This window comes from Leucoraja erinacea, chromosome 11 (genome assembly GCF_028641065.1).
Source record: "Leucoraja erinacea ecotype New England chromosome 11, Leri_hhj_1, whole genome shotgun sequence".
NCBI classification, from domain to species: Eukaryota; Metazoa; Chordata; class Chondrichthyes; order Rajiformes; family Rajidae; genus Leucoraja; species Leucoraja erinaceus.
In genome coordinates this window covers 52,170,668-52,196,057 of record NC_073387.1, presented here as the reverse complement: position 1 = coordinate 52,196,057, position 25,390 = coordinate 52,170,668, and the positions used below count along the sequence as shown (strand labels likewise).

The 25,390-nt window shown below is 43.3% G+C and overlaps 1 protein-coding gene across 4 annotated transcripts in view; it reads left to right on the top strand.

Annotated features, from left to right (window-relative positions):
- Nucleotides 1-25,390, top strand: part of LOC129701812 (long-chain-fatty-acid--CoA ligase 6-like) — an 85,013-nt gene that overhangs the window by 33,082 nt on the left and 26,541 nt on the right. For all 4 annotated transcript variants that reach the window (XM_055643274.1, XM_055643273.1, XM_055643276.1 and 1 more), the window contains exons 2-10: nucleotides 2,019-2,239; nucleotides 8,859-8,973; nucleotides 14,551-14,615; nucleotides 16,969-17,070; nucleotides 17,197-17,296; nucleotides 19,553-19,731; nucleotides 22,595-22,627; nucleotides 22,835-22,886; nucleotides 24,679-24,752. In XM_055643274.1, the coding sequence (XP_055499249.1) occupies nucleotides 2,019-2,239; nucleotides 8,859-8,973; nucleotides 14,551-14,615; nucleotides 16,969-17,070; nucleotides 17,197-17,296; nucleotides 19,553-19,731; nucleotides 22,595-22,627; nucleotides 22,835-22,886; nucleotides 24,679-24,752 (941 nt within the window). The remainder of the gene's footprint in view (nucleotides 1-2,018; nucleotides 2,240-8,858; nucleotides 8,974-14,550; nucleotides 14,616-16,968; nucleotides 17,071-17,196; nucleotides 17,297-19,552; nucleotides 19,732-22,594; nucleotides 22,628-22,834; nucleotides 22,887-24,678; nucleotides 24,753-25,390) is intronic.

The following is a 25,390-nucleotide window of genomic DNA, read 5'->3' as shown; positions in this document are numbered from 1 at the left end:
AGGACTTCCTCTCTGTAGGCTGCCTCGTCTCCCTTTGAAATAAGTCCGACCACAGTTTTGTCGTCAGCAAATTTGACGATGCGGTTGTTCTTTGGGCATCTACAGTCGTAGGTGTAGAGACAGCTTATCGAGAGGGGGATATAAACACAGCCCTGTGGGGAACCGCTGTACTCACCTGGTTTGATTAGTAGGGGTGGTGGGGAAGAAGTCTCACAGTCTGGGGGCCGGTTTGTGAGGAAAAGATAATCCAGGCCACATTGTGACAGTGGGCTTGAGGCCGAGAGTGACCAATTTACCAATGATTTGTCCGGGATTTTTGTTTTAAAGGTTGATTAAAATCCACAAAGAGCATCCGGACGTAGCTCTGCCCCTGCTCCAGATGGCTCAGCACAGAGTGGAGAGCTACGGTGATGGCGTCTTCTGTGGATCTGTTTTGGCGATAAGCGAATTGGTGGGGGTCGAAGTCTGGTGGTAGATAGTCCTTGATGTGCTGGAGGACCAATCTCTCGAAGCACTTCGTGATTACCGGAGTGATGAATAGCTGATGAATTGGGCCAATTTGGCCCATCAAGTCTACTCTGCCATTCAATCATGGCTGATCTATGTGTCCCTCTCAACCCTGTTCTCCTGCCCACTCCCCATAACATCTGACACAATTACTAATCAAGAACCTGTCAATCTTTCCGTTAAAAATCCCCCCGTCACAATCCGTCTGAAGAAGACTCAATCCAACACATCACCTATCCATGTTCTCCAGAGATGCTGCTTGACCTACTGGGTTACTCCAGCACTTTGAATCCTTTTTGTGTATTAACCAGCATCTGCAGTTTATTTCTACATTATCTTTGGTGTCTTGTACTTTATTCTCCTGAAGTCAACATTACTAAAGGAAATTATCAAATAGCAATTTCTTTGCTGAGAATAAATAATGAATTACTATAATATCTTCAAAATTATTTAGATGTCTATGGAAGCATTTACAGATGTTTAGTTTAGAGAGTCATACCGTGTGGAAATGGGTCCTTCGGCCCAACTTGCCCACACCGACCAACGTGTCCCATCTACACTAGTCCCACCTGCTTGCATTTGGCCCAGATCCCTCTAAACCTGTCCTATCCATGTACCTGTCTGAATATTTCTTAAATGTTGCAATGCTACCATAGATACAGCACGGAAATAGGCCCTTGGGCCCACTGAATCCATGCCGACCTTCGATCACCCTATTTAGCCCAATGTCCTAATTTAATGTTGGAAAAGGCATTCACAAAAACAAATGGATTCCGAACAAAGTACTGGAAGAACTTAATGGGTCGGCTAGCATCTGTGGAGGGAATGGACAGTCATTTTGGTTTGGTACTCTTCAGACTGAAACGTCGCCTGTCCATTCCCTCTACAGATGCTGCCTGACCCACTGAGCACATTTTTTTTTGTTCAAGATTTCAACATCGCCAGTTCTTTGCATCTCCAAATGGACTTCCAACAAGCTTCTCGAGATGCAGATATAAAAGGACCATTCGGCCCATGAGCTGTTTCACTGGTTTGATTAGTACGGGTGTTGGGAGAAGAAGGCAGGAGCGTGCAGTTGAGAGGAAAAGATAGATCAGCCATGATTGAATAGGGGAGGAGGCTTGATGGGCTGAATGGCCTAATCCTGCTCCTATCATTTATGCACATTTTTTTTTTAATTCTGTTGATTATAATTATGGAAATGTTGAAACAATTACCTGAGATTTTGTTTGTGTAACTGGATACTCAGCGCTTAATTCAATGTTTATCTGTGTCTGATGCCAAATGTCTTTTTTCCTTTGACATTGATGTGAATAGTTCTTGCATACTGAAAGAACAAACATTTCTTTCAGTCCGCAGCTGAAACAGAATATGACGTTATTGGGCTGAACATAACGTTATTGGGCTGAAGGTCGTGTGCTCTTGCCTCACCCATTCTTTGTTGGAGGCTTCAAATTTCCCCGTCACGTTTTGGAAGGTGTCACTGATTTATTTTTCCATTTCTGCGGCAGGGTTTCTTAGCTTCCTGGTTGAGAAGATGCAAACCAAAGAAATCCTGAGGAGTCTATGGCTGTTGGAATTGGACGAATTTGGACATTTCTTTCACACTCTCCCTCCTCCAACGCTGGTGGGAATTGCTTCATTTGTGGCTATTACAGCGTATTGGCTAGCTACCAGACCCAAAACACTAAAACCTCCCTGCGATCTTTCACAACAGTCGGTGGAAATTGAGGTAAGTCCAGGCTTTCTTCAATTTTTCGTTATTGTTGTCACGTGTACCGAGGTACAGTGAAAAGCTTTTTTTTTTGCGCGGATTCTGGTCAAAGACTGTACGTGTGCGTGAATACAATCATGCCATCCATAGTGCACAGATAAAAGATACAACATTTAGTGTAAGAATATAACACTGAAGCCTGACAAAGCCCAGTTAAATGTTTAAGAAGGAACTGCAGATGATGGGAAATCAAAGGTACACAAAAATGCTGGAGAAACTCAGCGGGTGCAGCAGCATCTATGGCGCAAAGGAAATGGGCAATGTTTCGGGCCGAAACGTTGCCCATTTCCTTCGCTCCATAGATGCTGCTGCACCTGCTGAGTTTCTCCAGCATTTTTGTCTACCTTCAAAGTCCAATGGCTCCAAGATCACCAATGAGGTAGTTGGGAGGTATGGACTGCACTCTAGTTGGTGAGAGGATGGTTCAGTTGCCTGATAACAGCTGCGTAGAAACTGTCCCTGAATCTGGACGTATGCATTTTCACACTTTTATACCTCTTGCCTGAGGGGAGTAGAGGGAGTGAGACTGGTTTTTGACAATGCTGGCGTACTTGCCGAGGCAGTGTGAAGTGTAGATGGAGTCTTTCACTGTATGGAAGTAATGAAATATCTAACATGACACTGATTTACAGTACCTCGTTACTAGATTGTGACATAAAATAATAGCTTCATGTCTGCATCATTATGCAGATAAGGATAAAAGTCTATTTTAGATTGATGTGCTTGTTCTTGTTCTGTAGTTTAGTGCCTGGTTATCCCGCAGATTACTGCAATGGTCTTTAATTCATTTCTCACCAGTGACCATAATGGTGGCAGTGTAGATGTCCATGGAATATGCCACGTGCAGCAATTTATCTCTATTCCATGTTAACCTCTGTTTACATCTCAAATTAACATGTATGCACAATTTTGATTGTTGCTAAAATCTCATGGTTTTTCATGATTTTGTTTGCCTTCAGTACCTTGTGACATATATTAGTTAAGGGTCTGTCCCATGAGCTTGCGACTGCATGCGGCGAGCGCGACCTAACGTGGTTGCTTGAGCCGTACGGTCTCGCGGGGCCGGTCCCACTTCGATCGCCGGAGCCGTATGGAGCTGTGCGGGGCTGGTCTCGACATCGCGCGGGGCTCCGAAAAACTGACACTGTCCAAAAATTCCGCACGACAACGGCCTGTCGGCCCGCAGCCACATTGAGGCCATACGCAGCGCCTCGACGGGAGTACGCTGCGTCTCGACGCCGTACGCAGCGTCTTGACGGTGTACACCTAGCGCGTGCCATTGCACGATGACGTAACCGCCCGACGCCGTGCGACGTCCAAATTCAGTCGGCCTGCCTCCTGCCCAGCTGATTGGTGAGTATGATGTCAGGACCAGCCCCGCACAACTCCAGACGGCTCCGCGGTTGGGACTGGCCCCGCGAGGTCATACGCCTCAAGCCACCACGTTTGGTCGCGCTAGATGCATGCAATAGCATGCTGGTGGGACAGGCCTTTTACAGTCCAAAGGACAAACACGATGCATTGGAAGCCTCACAAGTTGAATCCGTCAACTGCCAAGTGTGCGAGGATGGTCAACGGCACAGAGACAAGCTCTTTGACCCAATACCTTGACCCCTGCTGACCAAAGAGCAATAATCCCATACAAATCCTATTCTGTATAGAGATACAGCGTGGGCACAGGACCTTCAGCCCACCGAGTCCGCACTGAACAGAGATCACCCATACACTAGCTCTATCCAACACACTAGGGATAATTTACAGAAGCCAATTAACCTACAAACTTGTATGTCTTTGGAATGTGGGTGGAAACTGAAGCATCCAGGGAAAAACCCAAATGATCAAAGGGGGCAATGTACTAACTCCATACAGACAGCATCCATTGAACCGGGATGTCTAGCACAATGAGGCAGCAACTCTACCGCTGCACAACTGTGCCCGCCCACTGTGTTCTCCCAATACCTTGATCAACTTTGGTATCCTCTCAGTTGACAAATTCTATTGCTCATAATAATAATATCTTTTATTGTCATTGCACATAAGCGCAATGAGATTTGGTATTCAGCTTCCATCCGATGTCATAACATAAATAACTACTAAAATTTAGATTTAGATATCGATACCCCGCGGTCATGGTTTGTAAAAGGACTACATATCGTCCACATATTAGAGGAAATTTGCAGCAACCAATTAACCTACCAACATGTATAACTATGGAATATGGGAGGAAACTGGAACACCCAGAGGAAACCCACATGGTCACAGGGAGAAGGGGTCACGTTGACAGCATCAGAGGTCTGACAAACTCTGCTCCCAGGATCTGTGAAACAGAAGCTCAACTCATTGTCACATACATAATTCTGCCTTCTTTATTACTTCAACCAGAGGAAGCCTTTAGATTTTGCTTGGTATGTTGCACAAAAAGAGAAACTAAGGTCAGGATGTCAATATATTAGCAAACAAGTCAATGGTACAATGCATTTATAATGCAATTGATGTTCTACATAACATTATTTTAACTAAAACAACTTTGGCTTTAAAGTACAAAATAAATCAATGAACCATATGTATTTTAATTTGACAATTGGCGAGAAGTTGTGATGCATTTCCAAGGCAGGATGATCCGCTAGGAAGAAACCTGCAACCCTTCAGGGCTTCACGGTGGTGCAGTGGTAGAGATTCCAGAGACCTGGGTTCGATCCTGACTATGGGTGCTGTCTGTAGGGAGTTTGTACATTCTCTTTCTGATTGTGTGGGTTTTCTCCAGGTGCTCTGGTTTCCTTCCACATTCCAAAGACTTGCAGTTTAATTAGCTTCTGAAAATTATCACTAGTGTAGGATAGAACTAGTTTAGTTTAGAGATACAGCGCGGAAACAAGCCCTTCGGCCCATAAATCCAAACTGACAAGCGATCCCCACACGGTACCACTTTCCTACGCACACCAGGGTCAATTTACATTTATACCAAGCCAATTAACCTACAAACCTGTACGTCTTTGGTGTGTGGGAGGAAACCAAAGACCTCGGAGAAAACCCACACTGGTCCTGGGGAGAACGTACAAACTCCATAAAGACTGCAACCGTAGTCAGGATTAAATCCGGGTCTCTGGTGCAGCAACTCTAACGCTGCACCATGGCTGTTCAGATTGACTCGGTGGGCCAAAAGCCCTGTTTTCATGCTTTATCTCCAAATTAAACTAAAGAAACTTAAAGAACAAAATAAATCAATGATCTGTGTAAAATATTGTTTTGAAATAAATCAGATATATATTTAATGCAAAATTCAATATTTGAGGAAAATTTTATCACAAATACTATAGCCAGTAAAGAAAAGAGAAAGTTTTAAGGTAATACTAGACCAAGGGTGATACTAGTCCCATCCCCTCAGCAAGCGGTTGTGGCGGGCAGGACGGCCTGTGGCGTCACACACACACACACACACTAATCACCCCTCCCCACGGACGCAGACGCGGATGGACGCACACGGACACGGACTAACCACACACACGGACACACTAATCACCCCCCACGCGCACGCACGCACCCCACGCGCACGCACCCCACGCACACCACACCACACGCACACACTAACCACGCACACACTAACCACACACACAACTACCCCCTTGATATTATATTAATATTATTCATTGGCTCCTTTTACCACATTGGAGTGGGGGGGGGGGGGTGGAGAGTGGAATAGGGGAAGGAGGGGGAGAGGAATTGAGTGGGGAGAGGAGTGAGGAGGGGGGGGGAAAGAGGGCGGACTTGAACTCGGCGAGCAGGCGGCGTGGATGGGGCCAATTGTGAACAGACGATGGGCCTTGGCAGTTCTTGGGACCTCTCTGGACCTTGCGGGAGCTCGCGTGACCTCTGAAGCCCTACCAAGTTACTGCGTGTTCAGCTGGAGAGGAGGGGGGGGGGGGGGGGGCGTTACGTAATCCAGAGCCCTGGGGGGAGAGTGGGGCACTGTGGATGGTCGGCTGACAAAAAGTTACACGGGGGGGGGGGGGGGGGGGGGGTTAAGTAACTCGCAGCTCGTGGAAAGCGGTGGCCAGCAGGCGGTGCGTTGAAAACTGCGCAGCTGGCTGCGAGCAGCAGAGCCATTGTGACGTCATCTAGCTCGTTTGAGCTCGTTAGAATTAAAAAATATCTCAGATTGGTCAACAATTTTAGTAAAAAAAATCTGAAAATAATAAATCAAATTTTCAGATGAGGCAATTTTGGAGATCATGGGGTAAATCTCTACCGGAATATGTAAACATTTCATCATTAGCGCGTCCGGTTTTCGAGGAGATGTGAATCACAGACAAACAAGATCCACACAAATAAATACATCCACATCCAAGATCAGAGTGTTAAATTATGATAGATAGATGTACAACATTTTGTTTTCTATATTTAAAGCAAATGTAAAAGAAGGGAGAGAAAAATAAATGTCACCTAATATTAAGGGGTAAAATTTGTTTAAATGCTGAAAAAAAAAGGAATGTGTTTTCCAAGAAAGGAAGGCTTTCTGTTGCTTGTAGTAACCAAGAACTACAGATGCTGGTCTATACCAGACGGAAGAAGGATCCCAACCTGAAATGTCACCCATCTTTTTCTCCAGAGATGCTGCCTGACCCGCTGAGTTACTCCAGCACTTTCTGTCTAGCTTTCAGCTGCGTTCTCATTTCATCTTGGCAGAGACTTATCTTCCATCTTAGTAGGCCTATCCAAATTGATGATTCATTATGCTTGGGCAGCATTTAGAGCTGATTCTAAGAAATGCATATTCCAAAAAATCCATTCCTGGCAAATCAATGATTAAGCAATTTACTTAAGTAGGGAAGTATTTGCCAACTGATAAGTAGCTATGACTAGAAGGTAGCTGATTAGAGGTTTGGCAAATTATTTGACAGTATATACAGTGGAACTGTACGCTATTTTGATGGCAGTTCGGTGGATGGAACAGGTGCAACCATGTAAAGTAGTAATATGTAGCGACTCATTATCTGCAATCCAGAGTATTGGGTCTGGTGCATCCCATAAGCGGCCTGACTTAGTTTATGAAATCCTGCTACTATTAAGCCAAGTGACAAGGAGGGGCAGTGACGTGACTTTGTTGTGGGTCCCAGCACACATTGGTGTTCTAGGGAACGAAAAGGTGGGTAAATTGGCAAAGGAGTAAAAAAAAAAAAAAAAAGAAACATAGAGGTAAACTTACAACTATCCAAATCTGAAGGAAAACACATTGTGTGGAAGAAAATAAATCAGGAATGGCAACAATACTGGGAACAGGAGACAAAGGGGAGACACCTCTATTCGCTACAAAACAGAGTGGGCATTACAGCAAGAAGAGGGGGGAACAGGTAGTATTAACAAGATTGAGGATAGGACACACTCACCTGAACAACACATTAAAAATATTGGGAAAACACCCTACTGGATCTGTGTGAGGAATGCCATCAGCCAGAAACAGTTCAGCATGCCCTAGTTTCATGTAGGAGATATTAGACAGAAAGAGGACTGATGATCATTGAAATGAGGAAAATTGGATTGACAGAAATATCAGTAAAGAACATTCTAGAGTGTGGAGGGAAAGGAAAAGGAATAAAGTTGTTGTTTGATTTCTTGAGGGCCTCTGGGCTTATAAAAAGGATATAATGTAAAGACATGAATGAGTACTGTGAAATGAAGGCAGAAGGTGGCAGCAATGCAACATTGTGGATGCCGGCTGCCGTAAAACTCCAAAGAAGAAGAAGAAGAGGTTTGGCAGGCTAGGAATTTATTCCTTGGAATGCAGGAGGATGAGGGGTGATCTTATACAGGTGTATAAAATCATGATGAGAATAGATGGGGTAAATGCACAGTCTTTTACCCAGAGTAAGGAACTCCAGAACCAGAGAACACAGCTTTAAAGTGAGAGTGAGCGGAACAACATTTTCATTGAGGGTTGTGGGAATATGGAATGAGCTGCCAGAGGTGACAACATTTAAAACACATTTTGACAGGCACTTGTATAGGATATGTTTGGAGGGCTATGGGCCAAACTCGCACAGGTGGGTCTAGTGTAGATGGGACATGTTGTTCAGCATGGGCAAGTTGGGCCAAAGAGCTTGTTGCCATGCTGTATGACTGCCTGGCTTGGATGGAGCTTGGCCAGCATGGATTAGTTGGGCTGAAGGGACTGTATGGCTTTAGGAGCATAAAAAATCTTTTCTTTTGATTGGTGTGTGCACAATAACCAATGTATCATTTTTTAATGTACACGGTATTGGCTCTTCAGCTTATTCCACTCTCTAATTCAGTTAGATGTCTCTCCTTGTCCTTCAACCCCCTCTGAAAACCTATTGCCATGGTACAATAAGTAGTATGCCAGTTTCTGTAGAGTTTATGGAAATACTGATTGAAATATAACCTCATTCAAGATGGCTAGAGCAGCGAAAATGCCAGAGATGCTGCTTGACCCGCTGAGCGACTCCAGCACTTTGTCTTCTCGAGATGGCGAGAAACTGACAAGTGAGGCGTTCCTTATAATGCAATCTTGCATCAACTGCTTCTGCAGGTTTGTAACGCAGCGTATTGCTTTGTTCCATAGGGTTCTGAGCAAGCTCGCAGGTCTGTATTGGGTGACAGCTCCAAGCTAATGACCCATTATCATGATGATGCAAGGACCATGTATGAAGTGTACCAGCGTGGATTACACATTTCAGGCAAGTTTCTACTTTCCAAATTAATTTCATGACGAATTAGTTATGGACATTAGTAGACCAATATTGAATTCTTAATAATAATCGTGCATCGAATCAAACCCTCTAACATATTCAATACTTCAGAGCAATGATGGGATTCGGTAATTGCTTTCAAAATCCTGCATATCTGTAATTACACATCTCTGATCCACACACTGGAATAAATGGATCACTTTTTGGCCAGTTTCATCTGTCTGAATTCCTATTTGCCTCATGCCATCTTTCTTTCCTCAATGGAGCCAAGAAACTGCAGATGCTGGTATCTTGAACATTAAGATAAAGCGCTGGAGGAACTCGATGTGTTGGGCAGCATCTGTGGAAGGAATGGACTGATAATATTTTAGGTGGAGGCTCTTCTTCAGAGTGGTCAGACCCACCACAGATGCAGCCTGACCCACTGAGTTTCTTTTTGTCTCTTTCATTAAGTTCTTAATGTTCTCAAGAGCTTCATGTGGGGTCTTCCTTTCCCCACCCAACACTCCTCTTTACTAGACCTGTCGTGTAATCATTTGGCCGCTCTCTGAAACTTGTCTCCATTCTACATCCACAGTGAGATGACATAAAAGCCAGGATAGAGATTATGTGGAGAGGATGTTTCCAGTCATTTGAGAGTCTAGGACTAGAGGGCTCAGCCTCGTAATAAAATGACGCACCTTTAGAATGGAGATAAGAAGAAATTTCCTTAGCCAGAGGTGAATCTGAGGCAATCATTGCCACAGGTGACTGTGGTGGCCAATTCATTGGGTATTTTTATAGCTGAGATTAATAGATTCTTGATTAGTAAGGGTGTCCAATGTTATGGGGATAAGCCTGGAGAAAATAGATTAGTCATGATCGAATGGTTGAGCAGATTCGAAGGGCAGAATGGCCTAAATCTGCTCCTGGTCTATTGATCTTGGCTAAAGGCTCTACTACAATGCAGAGTGGGGTCGGGCAAGGCTGTGTCATTGCTCCAATCCTCTTTTCAGCCTTGCTCACCAGAATATTGCAACTCGCATCACAGTGAATTTCCAAGATGAATGGGGTATTAGAAACATAGAAACATAGAAAATAGGTGCAGGAGTAGGCCATTCGGCCCTTCGAGCCTGCACCGCCATTCAATATGATCATGGCTGATCATCCAACTTAGTATCCCATCCCTGCCTTCTCTCCATACCCCCTGATCCCTTTAGCCACAAAGGCCACATCTCACTCCCTCTTAAATATAGCCAATGAACTTGCCTCAACTACCTTCTGTGGCAGAGAATTCCACAGATTCATACTGGAACATGAGAGAGGTTAGAAACATAGAAACATAGAAAATAGGTGCAGGAGTAGGCCATTCGGCCCTTCGAGCCTGCACCGCCATTCATTATAATCATGGCTGATCATCCAACTCAGTATCCTGTACCTGCCCTCTCTCCATACCCCCTGATCCCTTTAGCCACAAGGGCCACATCTAACTCCCTCTTAAATATAGCCAATGAACTTGCCTCAACTACCTTCTGTGGCAGAGAATTCCAGAGATTCGCCACTCTCTGTGTGAAAAATGTTTTCCTCATCTCGGTCCTAAAAGATTTCCCCCTTATCCTTAAACTGTGACCCCTTGTTCTGGACTTCCCCAACATCAGGAACCATCTTCCTGCATCTAGCCTGTCCAACCCCTTAAGAATTTTATAAGTTTCTATAATATCCCCCCTCAATCTTCTAAATTCTAGCGAGCACAAGCAGTCTATCCAGTCTTTCTTCATATGAAAGTCCTGACATCCCAGGAATCAGTCTGGTGAACCTTTTCTGTACTGCCTCTATGGCAAGAATGTCTTTCCTCAGATTAGGAGACCAAAACAGTACGCAATACTCCAGGTGTGGTCTCACCAAGACCCTGTACAACTGCAGTAGAACCTCCCTGCTCCTATACTCAAATCGTTTTGCTATGAATGCTAACATACCATTCGCCTTCTTCACTGCCTGCTGCACCTGCATGCTTACTTTTAATTACTGGTATTGATCGGGAGTGGTGGTAACAAGTGTCACTCTGCCCAGGTCATGGAGCAATGCTTGCACATGTGTAGACCACACTCTGAACGTCACATAGTTGTTGATCTGTTCTACGAAGAATGTGAAAGAATAGCACTTGCACCAAGCATCCATGAGGAGAAATAAAACCTGAAAATACTGGAAAAATTCAGTAGGTTAGGACAGCATCTGTGGGGGAAAAAAGCACAGTTAACTTTTCATGTTGAAGAGCCATTCTTTTTATTTTAATCCATAATAGGACTTTCCTGCCCCTCCAAAAAACACCTATCCTGATTATAAAGATCCCCACTTTCCATGCAGGGTCTTGGAGTCATTCAGCATGGGAATGGGCTCTTCAGTCCAACATGCCTATGCTGTCCCATCGACACTGGTCTCACCTGCCTGTGTTTTGGTCCATATCTATTCTAAACCTTTCCTATCCATGTAGTTGTCCAAATGTTGTTTTAGCACCTACGTCAACTACCTCTGATGGCTTGTTCCATATACCCGCCACCTTTGGAAACCACCGCTTAGTGAAATTCACCATGTCCTCCCCCACATCAGTACATCATTGGCCATCTGAAGAAGAGTCTAACTTCAATCCTGGTCAATTACTTTTGGTCCACTGGGCAGATGTGGTCCATACATTACTGTATACGCCAGAGACATTGACCTCTGATGTGCGGTAAGCTCCTCAAAGCACTGAAGAAGTTTCGCCATTATCTCTGCAAATCATCTGGATAAGCCAACTAATGTCATTAAACTGATTTTTTTATTTTTTTTATTGTGGTGGTGAGTTTATGTAACAAGCTGCCAGAGGAGGTGTGTGAGCCAGGTACTGTCATGATATTTGAAGGATATTTGGACAGATACACAGAGAGGAAACTTTTAAAGGGATGTAGGTTATAAACAGGCAGGTGGGACTAGTGTAGTTGGGATGTCTTAATCAGTATGGGCAAGTTAGGCCGAAATACCTGTTTCCATGCTACGAAAAACCAAGAAGTGCATATTCATGTTTTGTGCCTCGAATTCTCCAGGCCCCACAGCCAATTACATTTGTTTTAAGTTCAAACAATATTGAAATGTATCAATGCAGTAACCAAATTACACTGACAATGATAGTCCCGCAAAACCCTTCTGGTCTTCCGTTAAATCCCTGGGAGACTTTGACTCCAAGACTGAGTGGCACAGAGCCTGGAAAGATGCCAACACCAACAATTGAGAGGTCATCACAGACCCCATAGTGAAACCACCGGGTTTTGACCTCCATCGCAAGCAATGGCTAACCCTGAACAGAATCCGCACCCTCCATGCACGAACAGCCCATCACCTTGCTTGCGACTGCGGACATCCAGACCAGACCACCCCACACATCGTGCATGACTGCTCACTGAGGCTTCTCCCTGGTGGCATCAAAGCCAACCACCCATGTTGTCCTGGCATGGATGTCTACCCTTGATCTACAACTTTAGGCTGTGCACGTAATATGCAAGAAGAAGACTGACGATGATCCCGTAAACATTAATAAGATGATGACTGGATTATTGGTATGGTATTGGTATTCATTGATGTTATTTGAGGAATGAGTATTTAAAAGCTGCATTATGAAACATTTCTCGGTTTGTACATGAGGTTTCTACAACTGCAAATGGAACCTGGAGTGTTGCCCTCAAACGAGGTCAATGGAACCTACCGAGCAAAATTGTCACATTGAAGAAGTATGTAAGAAAGAACTGCAGATGCTGGTTAAAATCAAAGGTAGACACAATGCTGGAGTAGCTCAGCGTGTGTGGCAGCATTTCTGGAGAGGAGGAATGGGCGACGTTTCGGGTCGAGACCCGAAACGTCACCCATTCCTTCTCTGCAGAGATGCTGCCTCACTCGCTGAGTTACTCCAGCAATTTTGTATCACATTAAAGATTTTGGTCCTAGTCACATTTCTGGTTATTAAAGATTAAAGCTTGGATTGTGTTATAAGGAAAAGCATAAACGCATGCCAACTGTATGTGTAGTTGCTCCGATAATCTGTCAGAAACTCCTTTTCTGTAACCGCCAGCTTTTGGTTACGTGGTCATTCTCATAAACCACCTCCTGGACTGTTTCCAATGCCAGCATATCCTTCCTCAGATACGGGGCCCAAATGAATGGCCCTGAAGAAGAATCTAACACCATCAAGACTTCAATCCTGGCCAAGCACTCTTGGTCCACTGGGTAGATTTCAGAATGGTGACCAAAGTGCATACTGATATGGTAGAAAAGATCACCTCATTTGGTGAGTGTTTTAGCAAATATCATGCTTCTTCCCACTGGGATAAGCTGAGCATTTTCCAATTTTTCCAAATACTTCCAATTTTGCTTTGAGTTCCTTTCTTTTCTGCTCTTTCTCCGAGATGACACAATGGCTTGACGCACAAGCCACAATTGATTGCTGCAGACAACAAACCTGACTCTTGCCAGATGCTCTAATTAGGCATTTATCATACAGTATTAGTCAAGCACGAGCCAGACATTGCTGACATAAAATCCCCTCCAGTAATGCTGCATCTCCATGTTAAGATGTGTCATTCCACAGTCGAGACAGTCAGTGATTCCCTGAACTTGTGTGGTCCCTCGCGTCTCTGCTTATTCCAGAGAGAAGAAGCATGATATTTGCAAAACCACTCGGCCAGGTTAGTTTAGAGATAGTGTGGAAACAGGCCCTTCTGCCCACCGAGTCCCCAGCGATCGCCGCAAACCAACTCTATCCTACACACACTCGGGACAATTTATATTTATACCAAGCCAATTAACCTACAATCCTGTGTGTCTTTGGAATGTGGGAGGAAATTGAAGATTTTGGAGAAAACCCACAGGGTCATGTACAAACTCCGTACAGACAGCACTTGTGGTTGGGATTGAACCCGGGTCTCGGGCACAGTAAGCAGCAACTCTCCTGCTGCTCCACCATGCCGCTCGTGAGATGATCTTTTCTATCATATGCACGTGCCATGCATGTTGGTCACTATACTGAAATTTATCCAGTGAATGCAATGCCCAAACAAAATCCAAAGTCAATGTTGATTTCTCTAATTTCAAGTAACCCCTGCTTCCCCCCCCTTTCCCCACCCTAGTCATCCTACTAGTTCCGCTGTTTGCATCCTTGTATCCCTTCATTATCACCACTTTCCCAAATAACTATGGGCTCCACCCTTCGCTGGTCATCTGTTGCTGACCCTGATTCGTTCTAGTCTTTTCCTACCTCCAGTTCCCTCCCCTTTGCTTTCAGTCTGATGAAGGGTTCCCACCCAAAACATCGCCCATCCTTTATCTCCAGACATGCCTCCTGACCCGCTGAGTTGCTCCATCACTTTGTGTCTAACTTTGGATCCACTCAACTTGGTGTCACAGTTTATTTGTTTAAAAACAAAAACATATTTATAATGTTTTTATGCCTTCTGCTCCTTTGTGTGACATGTAATTATTGTATTTGCCATTAGGTTCATCACAGAAGCTAAGTTTGTATTTTGATGCACTAAATAATTATACCGTTCTTTCGCTGTTTAGGTGATGGTCCTTGTTTAGGATTTCGAAAACCGAAATGCCCCTATCAATGGCTTTCTTATAATGAGGTGAGAAAAAGTCTTCTGAAAGATATTTTGTCATTTCACTCATTAGCAACTTGTACTAAATCTGCTAATTTCTTGATATTTTTTTGAATTCCATGATTTACACCATACATTTATATGGGGCGTTGGTGAGATTTCACCTCCAAAACAAGGGATATATCTGCCGAAGGATGCAGCAAAGATTCATCAGACTAGTTGCCTTGTAGTTTCCGATTCTCCTACCCTGGAGAAAGGATTGTGGCTATTCACGTTATCTATACCCCTCATGATTTCATATACTTATAAGTTCACCCCTCGACCTCCAATGCTCGGGGGGGGGGGGAAGACCCAATCTCTCCTTGTCTCCCCAAACGTTGACCCTACATCTCAAAACTTTATTTAACCTTTCCAGTTTAATAACATCCACCCTGCAATAGGATGCCCAGAACTGTGCACAGTGCCCCAAATGTGGCTTTATCAACTTCTTATACAGTTGTAACATCATAATCATAATTGTATTTTATTAGCCAAGTATGTTTGCAACTAATGAGGAATTTGATTTGCCATACAATCATACCAATAACATGACGTCCTAACTCTTGTACACAATGCCCTGAGCAATGAAATGCAACAAAGCCAAATGATATTTCACCATTCTGACAGAATGTTGCCACTTTCCTGGCTCCATGCACTTGACCCTCTTTGGTGTGTCTGTTCTACAACACTATTCAAGTGCCCTAACATTTATGGTGTAATCGCCAGATATTTTGTATATTCTGTACTTCGTCTTAAATTCTTACTTTTGGGTGTTTATTGATATCAATCCATTTTATTCCACTAATGTGGAACAGATTTGGGATGTTATTCTCTGGAATGTTGGAGGTTGATGGGGGAAACTTGACAGAAGTATAGAAAATTTATGATATGGGGTAGAAGACAGTCAGAATCTTTTACCCGGGATGAAAATGTTGAGAGGGCACAACTTTAAATGGAGAGGACAAAGTTTCAAAGAGATGTGTGGGGCAAGTATTTTGTTTACATAGAAGATGGTGGGTGCCTGGAACACACTGCTAGTGGTGGTGGTGCCAGATGTGATAGTGATATGTAAGAAGCTTTTAAATAGACATGTGGACGTGCAGAGAATGGAGGGATATGGATTGCATACAGGCAGAGGAGATTAGTGTAACCTGGTATCATATTTGGCACAGACATTGTAGGCTGAAGGATATGAATAAAATGATGTTTTGAAGATTGTCAAGAACTCATTGCTCATTGATCTGTTTCCATGCTGTATGACTGTAATAACAAGGAACTGCAAATGCTGCTTTATACCAAAGATATAATGCTGGAGTAACTCTGCATCTCTGGAGCAAATGGATGGGTAATGGATAAATAAGCAAAAGGATTTCAGTATAGGAGCAGGGAGGTTCTACTGCAGTTGTACAGGATCTTGGTGAGACCACACCTGGAGTATTGCGTGCAGTTTTGGTCTCCAAATCTGAGGAAGGACATTATTGCTATAGAGGGAGTGCAGAGAAGGTTCACCAGACTGATTCCTGGGATGTCAGGACTGTCTTATGAAGAAAGACTGGATAGACTTGGTTTATACTCTCTAGAATTTAGGAGATTGAGAGGGGATCTTATAGAAACTTACAAAATTCTTAAGGGGTTGGACAGGCTAGATGCAGGAAGATTGTTCCTGATGTTGGGGAAGTCCAGGACAAGGGGTCACAGCTTAAGGATAAGGGGGAAATCCTTTAAAACCGAGATGAGGAGAACTTTTTTGACACAAAGTGGTGAATCTCTGGAACTCTCTGCCACAGAGGGTAGTTGAGGCCAGTTCATTGGCTATATTTAAGAGGGAGTTAGATGTGGCCCTTGTGGCCAAGGGGATCAGAGGGTATGGAGAGAAGGCAGTACGGGATACTGAGTTGGATGATCAGCCATGATCATATTGAATGGCGGTGCAGGCTCGAAGGGCCGAATGGCCTACTCCTGCACCTAATTTCTATGTTTCTATGTTAAGTGTTCGTCACGGACTTGAAGGGCTGAGATGGCCTGTTTTCCGAGCTGTAATTGTTATATGGTTATATGGTAATGTTTTGGGTTGGGAAAACGTGTCTGAAGAAGGGTCCCGACCCGAAACGTCACCTATCCATTTTCTCCAGAGATGCTTCCGAACCCGCCGAGTTACTTTGTGACTATCTTCTGCATGACTATAACACTGAAACACTTGTACACACAGATATGATATCAATTGTTTTGGGGAAATCTCATTAGATGAAAAAATGCCATTTGATTAAAAAGGGCGGTACTGTTTCGTTGGTTTTCTTTGCTCAGTGTACAATATGACGGAAGCAACACCATTTTCCTACAGGTTGCCAACAGAGCTATGGATTTGGGATCAGGGCTGCTCCAGAAAAATTGCAGGCCATCACCCGACCAGTTCATAGGAGTCTTTGCACAAAACAGGCCTGAGGTGAGAGATAGCTGCAGCAAGTTTTTTTTAAAATAAACGTATTTTGCTGTTTGTTTGTGTGCATGAGGTTTTGTTCCTTTTTAGTGTTTTATTTTTTGTATTTTTGTAATCACAACTTCTCACCAGTGGATTATTACCGAGCTGGCATGTTATACCTACTCCATGGTGATAGTGCCTCTTTATGACACACTTGGAGCTGAAGCCATTCGCTACATTATTAACACAGGTAATAAGAACACACTTCTCAAAACTATACCGTGTTTGCTGAACTTAAATGCCAAAAAAAGGTGAAATCAAAGGATCCTTGACTTCATATTGTAAAACCATACAATTGCAAAACGGTATTCTACTGATGCAATTAAAATAAATGATCATCAATACTTATTTATTACCCCAGATTGCTTTGGAAAAACTGTTTTGCAAAATAAATTCACATATTAGTAATATTCCAATCCGTTTTGCATGCTGTAAATCATGAGGAAACTATACATTTGTTCCCTGGTTTACAGATTGAATTATAGTATATTATAACAAGTCTGGAAGTGTGCACACTCTCATTGTAATTGGAACAAAAATGGCTACATGGAAACATAAATTACTTGATATTTATTCATGTCTTTTGAATTATCAAATGTCACAACACAAGTGAATTTTGTGATTTGTTGAAACTTGATTTTTGAGACCAGGTGATGTTATCTCCCCAGTACAGTGGTATCCTCTCTTTGCAGTAATTGTCAAATATTTTGTATATTCCACCCACTCATCCTGTTTTTTTTTTAATTAACTCTTCTTTTAGGGTGTCTTTATATTGATATAATTTAATTCTTTGCATTGAACTGGGACAGGGATAGGATGTTATTCTCTGGAATATTGGAGGTTGAGGGAAGACCTGACAGGGGGATATAAAGTTATGAGGGATATAGATAGGGTAGACAGTTAATCCTTTTCCCAGGGTGGAAATCTCAAGCACTAGAGGGCATAGATTTAAGATGAGGTAAAGTTCAATAAAGCTGTGTGAAGCAAGTTGTTTTTACAAGTGGTGGGTGCTTGGAATGCGCTGCCGTGGTTGGTGGTGGAAGCGGGCATGATAGTGATAATTAAGAGGCTTTTGGATATGCAGGGATATGGATCACATGCAGGCAGAGGAGATTAGTTTAATTTGCCATCTTCGACATGGACATTGTGGACCGAAGGGCCAGTCCTTGGTGCTATGGTGTATTTGTCACTTTAGTATTGATCTGTGACATTCTGCTAATTGGAGCAACAGCTAGTAGAAAAGTAAAAGAATCATTGAGATAATGGGAATCAATTTCAACACAAAACCAACACTCGAGATGTATAATGAACTGGTGATCCGGACATTTTTCAATTGTGCCAAAGAACAGTTTTTAGTTCCAAAAGTCCTCGATTTGAATGCAATTCTCTCAGAACAAATCTTCAAGATAATCATATCCTGCAGGTCCACAAGACAGTTGGACTTTTTAATGTATTGCTTGTCAGCAGAAACAAAATATTTTCAATTTATTTTCTTGTATTTCTCTCCCGACTTCAGGAGATGAAGTCTACATGAAAATCATTTTATTTCACCATTTTAAAAGATGCATGAAAGTGTGTTTGGCAAGAATTTTTCAATGAAGCTTACATATGACATCGTGAAACACATTATAGCATTATGTATCTTGCAAGTGATATCACCAAGACAAATACAATGCATGCCTGTACTATCTACTGGGGAAAAAGTGTCCCAAAAATATTTTCATTACATTCTAAAGGCTATGGCCTCATTATTTGGTGAAAATAATGCCTGGTTTAAATAGTGTATAAATAGCTAACAAAATGGCATTGTTGGCTGCATTTGAAGTCTAAGAATGTCTGGAAATATATTAATCCTTTTAGTAAATGGACCCCAAAATGCCATCTTGTTGCTCAGAATATCCTGGTGTTAAAATAATCCAAATTTAGTTTAAAACAACCCCAATGTAATTTGTGTAGGACGGAACTGCAGATGCTGGTTTACACTGAAGATATACACAAAATGCTGGAGTAACTCAGTGGGTCAGGCTGCATCTCTGGAGAAAAGGAATAGGTGACATTTCAGGTCGAGACCTTTCTTCAGTCTGATGAAGGGTTTCAACTCAAAACATCACCTATTCCTTTTTCCCCAGAGATGCTGCCTGACCCACTGAGTTATTCCAGCATTTTGTGTATATCCCCAATGTAATTTCTCTAGTTAGATGTAAGCGGCATCTGAAATGGCTATCTTTTAACATTACAACATTACAAAGTTGTCTCTTCCTAAAAGCACTCCCCCTTTCAAATGCATGATGTAAAAATAGTTGTAAATGTGTTATCTTGACCGACAAATGTGCTTCCCTTGGGATGTGACTAGGAGTGAAGAGCGATTTTCTAAACTTGCTTGTAAGTACAAAATCTAGTTCTCGCCTGGCATGAGGCACCACTAATGCACGTCCTTCTTTTTAAGCTGAGATATCAACAGTTATCTGTGACAAAGTGGGAAAGGCAAAAATTCTTTTGAAGAATGTGGAGAAAAAGGAGACACCAGGCTTGAAGATAGTTATCCTAATGGACCCATTTGAGTTGGACTTGGTTGAGATGGGAGCTAACTGCGGTGTGGAGATATTAGCTCTTCAGGAGGTAGAGGTATGTGTCTAAACCGTTCTACTTAAATGGTGTAAGTACTTTTGTGTAGAGATTTGGCATAGAAACGGGCCCTTTGGCCCATTGAGTGTGTGCTTACCAACGTTCATCGGTACACTAGTGCTGTGTTATCCCAGTTTCGCACCCTGCACACTAAGGGCAATTTACCGAAGCCCACAAACCTGCACGAGGTAAACGGAGCACCCGAAGAAAACCCATGCGGTCACAAAGAGAATGAACAAACTCTGTAGACTGCACCCGTAGTCAGGATCAAACCCGGGTCTCTGGCAATGTGAGGCTGCAACTCTATTGCTGGCTTTTGAAGGGCTTTTGGACAGGCATATGGAGATACAGGGAATGGAGGGATATGGATCATGTGCAGGCAGACAACATTAGTTTATCTTGGCATCATGTTCGGCACAGATGTTGTGGGCCGAAGGGCCTGTTCCTGTGCTGTACTGCTCTATGTTCGCATGAGCTAACTTAAAGTTTGTAAAGTCATATCTGCAGCAGTGGTTTAGCCATGTATGCTGCATTAAGGGCCTGTCCCACAAGCATGCGACTGCATGCGGCAAGCGCGACCTAACGTGGTCGCTTGAGCCGTACGGCCTCGCGGGGCCAGTCCCACTTCGATCGCCGGAGCCGTATGGAGTTGTGCGGAGCTGGTCCCGACATCGCGCGGGGCTCCGAAAAACTGACACTGTCCAAAAATTCCGCGCGGCAACGGCCTGCCGGCCCGCAGCCACATTGAAGCCGTACATAACGCCTTGACGGGCGTGCGCAACGCCTTGACGCCGTACGCACGTCTTGATGCCGTACACAGCGTCCTGACGGCGTACGCCTAGCGCGAACTTCCCGCGGACTTCGCTCGAACTTCACGTCAACTCGTACAGGATCACTCGACCTCCGCGCGGCCCCCGTTTCCGGTTTGGTCGCGCTCGCTGCATGCCGTCGCATACTGGTGGAACAGGCCCTGTACGGGGATCACTCGACCTCCGCTTCCGGTTTGGTCGCGCTTGCCGCATGCAGTTGCATGCTCATGGGACAGTCCTTTAGGCAGAGCAGCAAGCGATGACCAAAGGTAGAGTGAATATTCCGAGGGAGAAAGGGAAGAAAAATAACACTTCAAAGCCTAATCCTTGAATAAACGCAGGGAGCTGTGCACTCGCATTGATTGCTCAGACAAATGCCATCGCGGTTTTCAAAGGTCATATTGTCAGGGTTGTGTAACTGATCTGCCCTGCCAGTGAGCTGAAGGGCATTGTCACTCTGAATGTCTTAGCCTCGGCATCATTTCAGAGGCTAACGTAATCAAAGACGGTTCTCCTCCTTTTCCCCACACCCGTCGGGCAGATGATACAGAAGCATGAAAACGCTCACCACCAGACTCGGGAAAAGCTTCTTCTCCTCGGTTATCAGTCTATCTGAATGGTCTTAACATAAACCAGGTCTACAGTCCAATTCTCTGGCCTAACTCATTGCAGGCAGTGGTCTTTGTCTCTGGAACTATTATGCTGCAATGCTGAGAAATTGTATTCTGTGCCCTGTATCTTTCTTTTTGCTCTACCAGTTTGGCTTGATTGTATTTGTGTATAGTATTGTCACACAAAACAAAGCACCTAGCTTGACACACGGGACAATAATAAACTTAAACCATGAACAACCTAAACCATTTCAGATAGGAGCTCAAGAAGTTGCTTTTTAACACAGTTTGTGGCTCACTACTGTATTTTAAAATTGACTGAAAGTCCATAAACAGCCAGTGATTATATTAAAAGCAAAGTCCTGTAAATTGCTAGAAAGTGATATCTGGTATGAACAGCTTCACAAATGATAGCTCAACACAAAACTGCATAAAGTTTTGTTATCATTCACATGAACATAGCCATTACAAGGATGACAGGTGAGATTTCCTAACATTGAGGCAAGGATAGAGTATGGGCTAGTCTGTTTTATTTTAAACCAGTGAGTACATGATATCAATAGACAATAGGTGCAGGAGTAGGCCATTTGGCCCTTCGAGCCAGCACCGCCATTCAATGTGATCATGGCTGATCATCCCCAATCAGTACCCCATTCCTGCCTTTTCCCCATATCCCCTGACTCCGCTATCTTTAAGAGCCCTATCCAGCTCCCACTTGAAAGCATCCAGAGAACCTGCCTCCACCGCCCTCTGAGGCAGAGAATTCCACGCTCTCAACTCTGTGAAAAAAGAGTTTCCTCCTCTCTGTTCTAAATGGCTTGCCCCTTATTCTTAAACTGTGACCCCTGGTTCTGGACTCCCCCAACACCGGGAACATGTTTCCTGCCTCCAGCCTGTCCAAACCCTTAACAATCTTATATGTTTCAATAAGATCCCCTCTCATCTTTCTAAACTCCAGAGTGTACAAGTTACCACCGGGTACAAATGTTTTGAGGTTTTTTGTAAATCCAGTAAACGAAAGAATCTTATCAAACAATTTTTAAACAAATTATGGTAATAGTACTGAACAAACTTTTGGTTTCTTCTGAAGAAGGATTCTGACTGGAAACATCACGACCATTCCCTCCACAGCTGATCCATTGAGTTCCTCCAGCAATTTGTTTTGCTCAAAATTCCAGCATCTGCAGTTCCTTGTGTCTCCATGGGAATCTTTTGCAAATTATTCTGATGCCCAACAAGTTTATACTCTGTGGTATTTTATCAATGAAAGGACCCAGAATAAAGCACATACCAACTTAGTGACACTTTCTGCTGTTGCCCTAAATTGGAAGTTAATTACTGATTGAAGAGCTTTCCTTCTAAATCCACCCATCAAAAATTAGCAGTCATAATCTATGTCCAATTTTTTTACTCTGATTTACTTTCTTCTCTTCTTACTTTCAGAATCTTGGAAAAATTAACAAACAAACTCCTGTGGTGAGTCAAGCAACAATCTCTCTGTTTCTTTGGAACATTCCAAAAACATGTTGATAATTTGGGAACCAGCGACTTGAATGGTCGTCTAGCTATTGGCATCGATGCACACAATGTATTGTTTGGTTTTCAGTACACATCAGTCTCCTCCGTTACCTGCAGCTCCCCCGAGTTCCTTCATTGCTGTTTTTTGTTGTTTTTTGCACGCAGCCTCCCCGACCTGAAGATCTATCGATTGTCTGTTTCACAAGCGGAACAACGGGTATGTACTGCATGGAATTATGATTTGAGCACTGTTGTGAGCTTGGGTTTTTTCTCCCAGCCTATGCACATCTTAGCAGGGAAGCTGATCAGTCTTTAGTTTGACTTTAGAGAGACGGTGTGGAAACAGGCTCTTCGGCCCACCAAGTCCACTCTGACTAGCAATCACACTGTACACCTAGACACTAGGGACAATTTACAATTTTTTTTATACAAGCCAATTAACTTGCAGACCTGTACTTCTTTGGAGCGTGAGAGGAACCCGGAGCAGCAGGAATAAAACCCACGATGTCACAGGGAGAACGTATAATACATACATGTCCACACAGACAGCACCTGTAGTCAGGAATGAACCTGGGGTCTCTGGTACTCCTGAGTGCTGTGCCACTGTGCTCAGTCCCATAGCTAGAAACATACGTATGCATATGTCTATAGATACAGTGGAAGAAATAACTTGTGTAGTCTTTCTCAGCCCCTCTACATTTTGGAATGATCCCTGCTCCATGTATGGTAGAGTAATGATTAAGATAGTGGGCTTGTAGCCAGAGGCCAGGGTGATGAGTTCAGATCTACCACTTGAGCTGGGAAATTTAAATTCAAACAAATTTAAATAGAAACAAAGATTTGCAGATGCTGGTTAATACTCAAAAGCACACTGTGCTGGAGTAGGATCAGGCAGCATCTCTAGAGACCACACCTGGAGTATTGCGTACAGTTTTGGTCTCCTAATCTGAGGAAATACATTCTTGCCATAGAGGGAGTACAGAGAATGTTCACCAGACTGATTCCTGGGATGGCAGGACTTTCATATGAAGAAAGACTGGATAGACTCGGCTTGTACACGCTGGAGTTTAGAAGATTGAGGGGGGATCTTATAGAAACGTACAAAATTCTTAAGGGGTTGGACAGGCTAGATGCAGGAAGATTATTCCCGATGTTGGGGAAGTCCAGAACTAGGGGTCACAGTTTAAGGATAAGAGGGAAGTCTTTTAGGACCGAGATGAGAAAATCATTTTGTACACAGAGAGTGGTGAATCTGTGGAATTCTCTGCCACAGAAGGTAGTTGAGGCCAGTTCATTGGCTATATTTAAGGGGGAGTTAGATGTGGCCCTTGTGGCTAAAGGGATCAGGGGGTATGGAGAGAAGGTAGGGATGGGATACTGAGTTGGATGATCAGCCATGATCATATTGAATGGTGGTGCAGGCTCGAAGGGCCGAATGGCCTACTCCTGCACCTATTTTATATGTTTCTATGTCTAGAGAACATGGATAGATGATGGTTCTGGTTCAGGCTGTTCTTCAGACCTGTCTTTTTTGTGAATTTAAATTCATGATAATTAATAATATCTAAATAACGAACTGATATCAGTGATGGTAACCATGAAACTACTGATTTGTCAATAACAGCCCAAGCTGTAACCTTACCCATGCAGACTTCTATAGTGTGCCAGTCCCACTACTATGTTAGAATCTTAATTACTTCCTCAGAGCCAGGAGTTGTGGTTGGGTAATCAATATTGTCATGCCTACAGAGTTTTTATAAAAAGCAATGCTCAATTTATGTGCTTAGCAGACACCCACAAAAACGATAACAAGATTAAATGGTCAGGCAAAGTTCTCATTAGAACTTTACATCATTGGAGGAGGCCATTTGGAGCATGAAAATGTCAGTGGAGGGGAGGGGGAAGGCCTTGACTTCAATTTTCCTCGTATGACTTTACTTTTCACTTTATTTTAGTTGCTTGCTATTTTGTGAATTATGATTGGTTTGATGATATATGTTTCTTTTCAGGAAATCCTAAAGGTGCCATGCTCACACATGGGAATGTGGTGGCTGATTTTTCAGGGTTTTTGAAAGTTACAGAGGTGAATATAGAAACAAAAATCTCTTTGGCCGCAAGTAAAATAACTATTCGGAGCTTGTCATAGAGGAAGCACTATTTTCAGTCCTCATTACCCTTAAATAATAAAAATTGTGCAAAAAATATCTTGACCATGTTCATTTGCGAAATATTGAGATGAATTTGTAATACAGATTAAATGTTAGCTATTAAATGGAAATTTATACACGTTCAGCCATGGTATTACCATACTTTTACAACTTCATTGGATATCACTGATAGACACAAAATGCTGGAGCAACTCAGCGGGACAGTCAGCATCCCTGGAGAGAAGGAATAGGCGACGCCTCGGGTCAAGACCCTTCACTGATATTGATTTGAAACTTGACACAAAGTGCTGGAGTAACTTGACGGATCAGACAGCATGTCTGGAGAGCATGGATAGGTGACGTTTTGGGTTGGGACTCTTCTTCCTTGAGAAATTCATTGATTTGAACTTGCTTCTAATCTGTCTTGTGAACATGTGGAATCTATGTTCTTAAATTGAAGGGACTGATGATGCGGTTAGGCAAAGATAGACACAAAGTGCTGGAGTAACTCCGTAGGTCAGGCAGCTTCACTGGAGAAAAAGGATGGGCGACGTTTCTGGTCAGGATCTTTCCT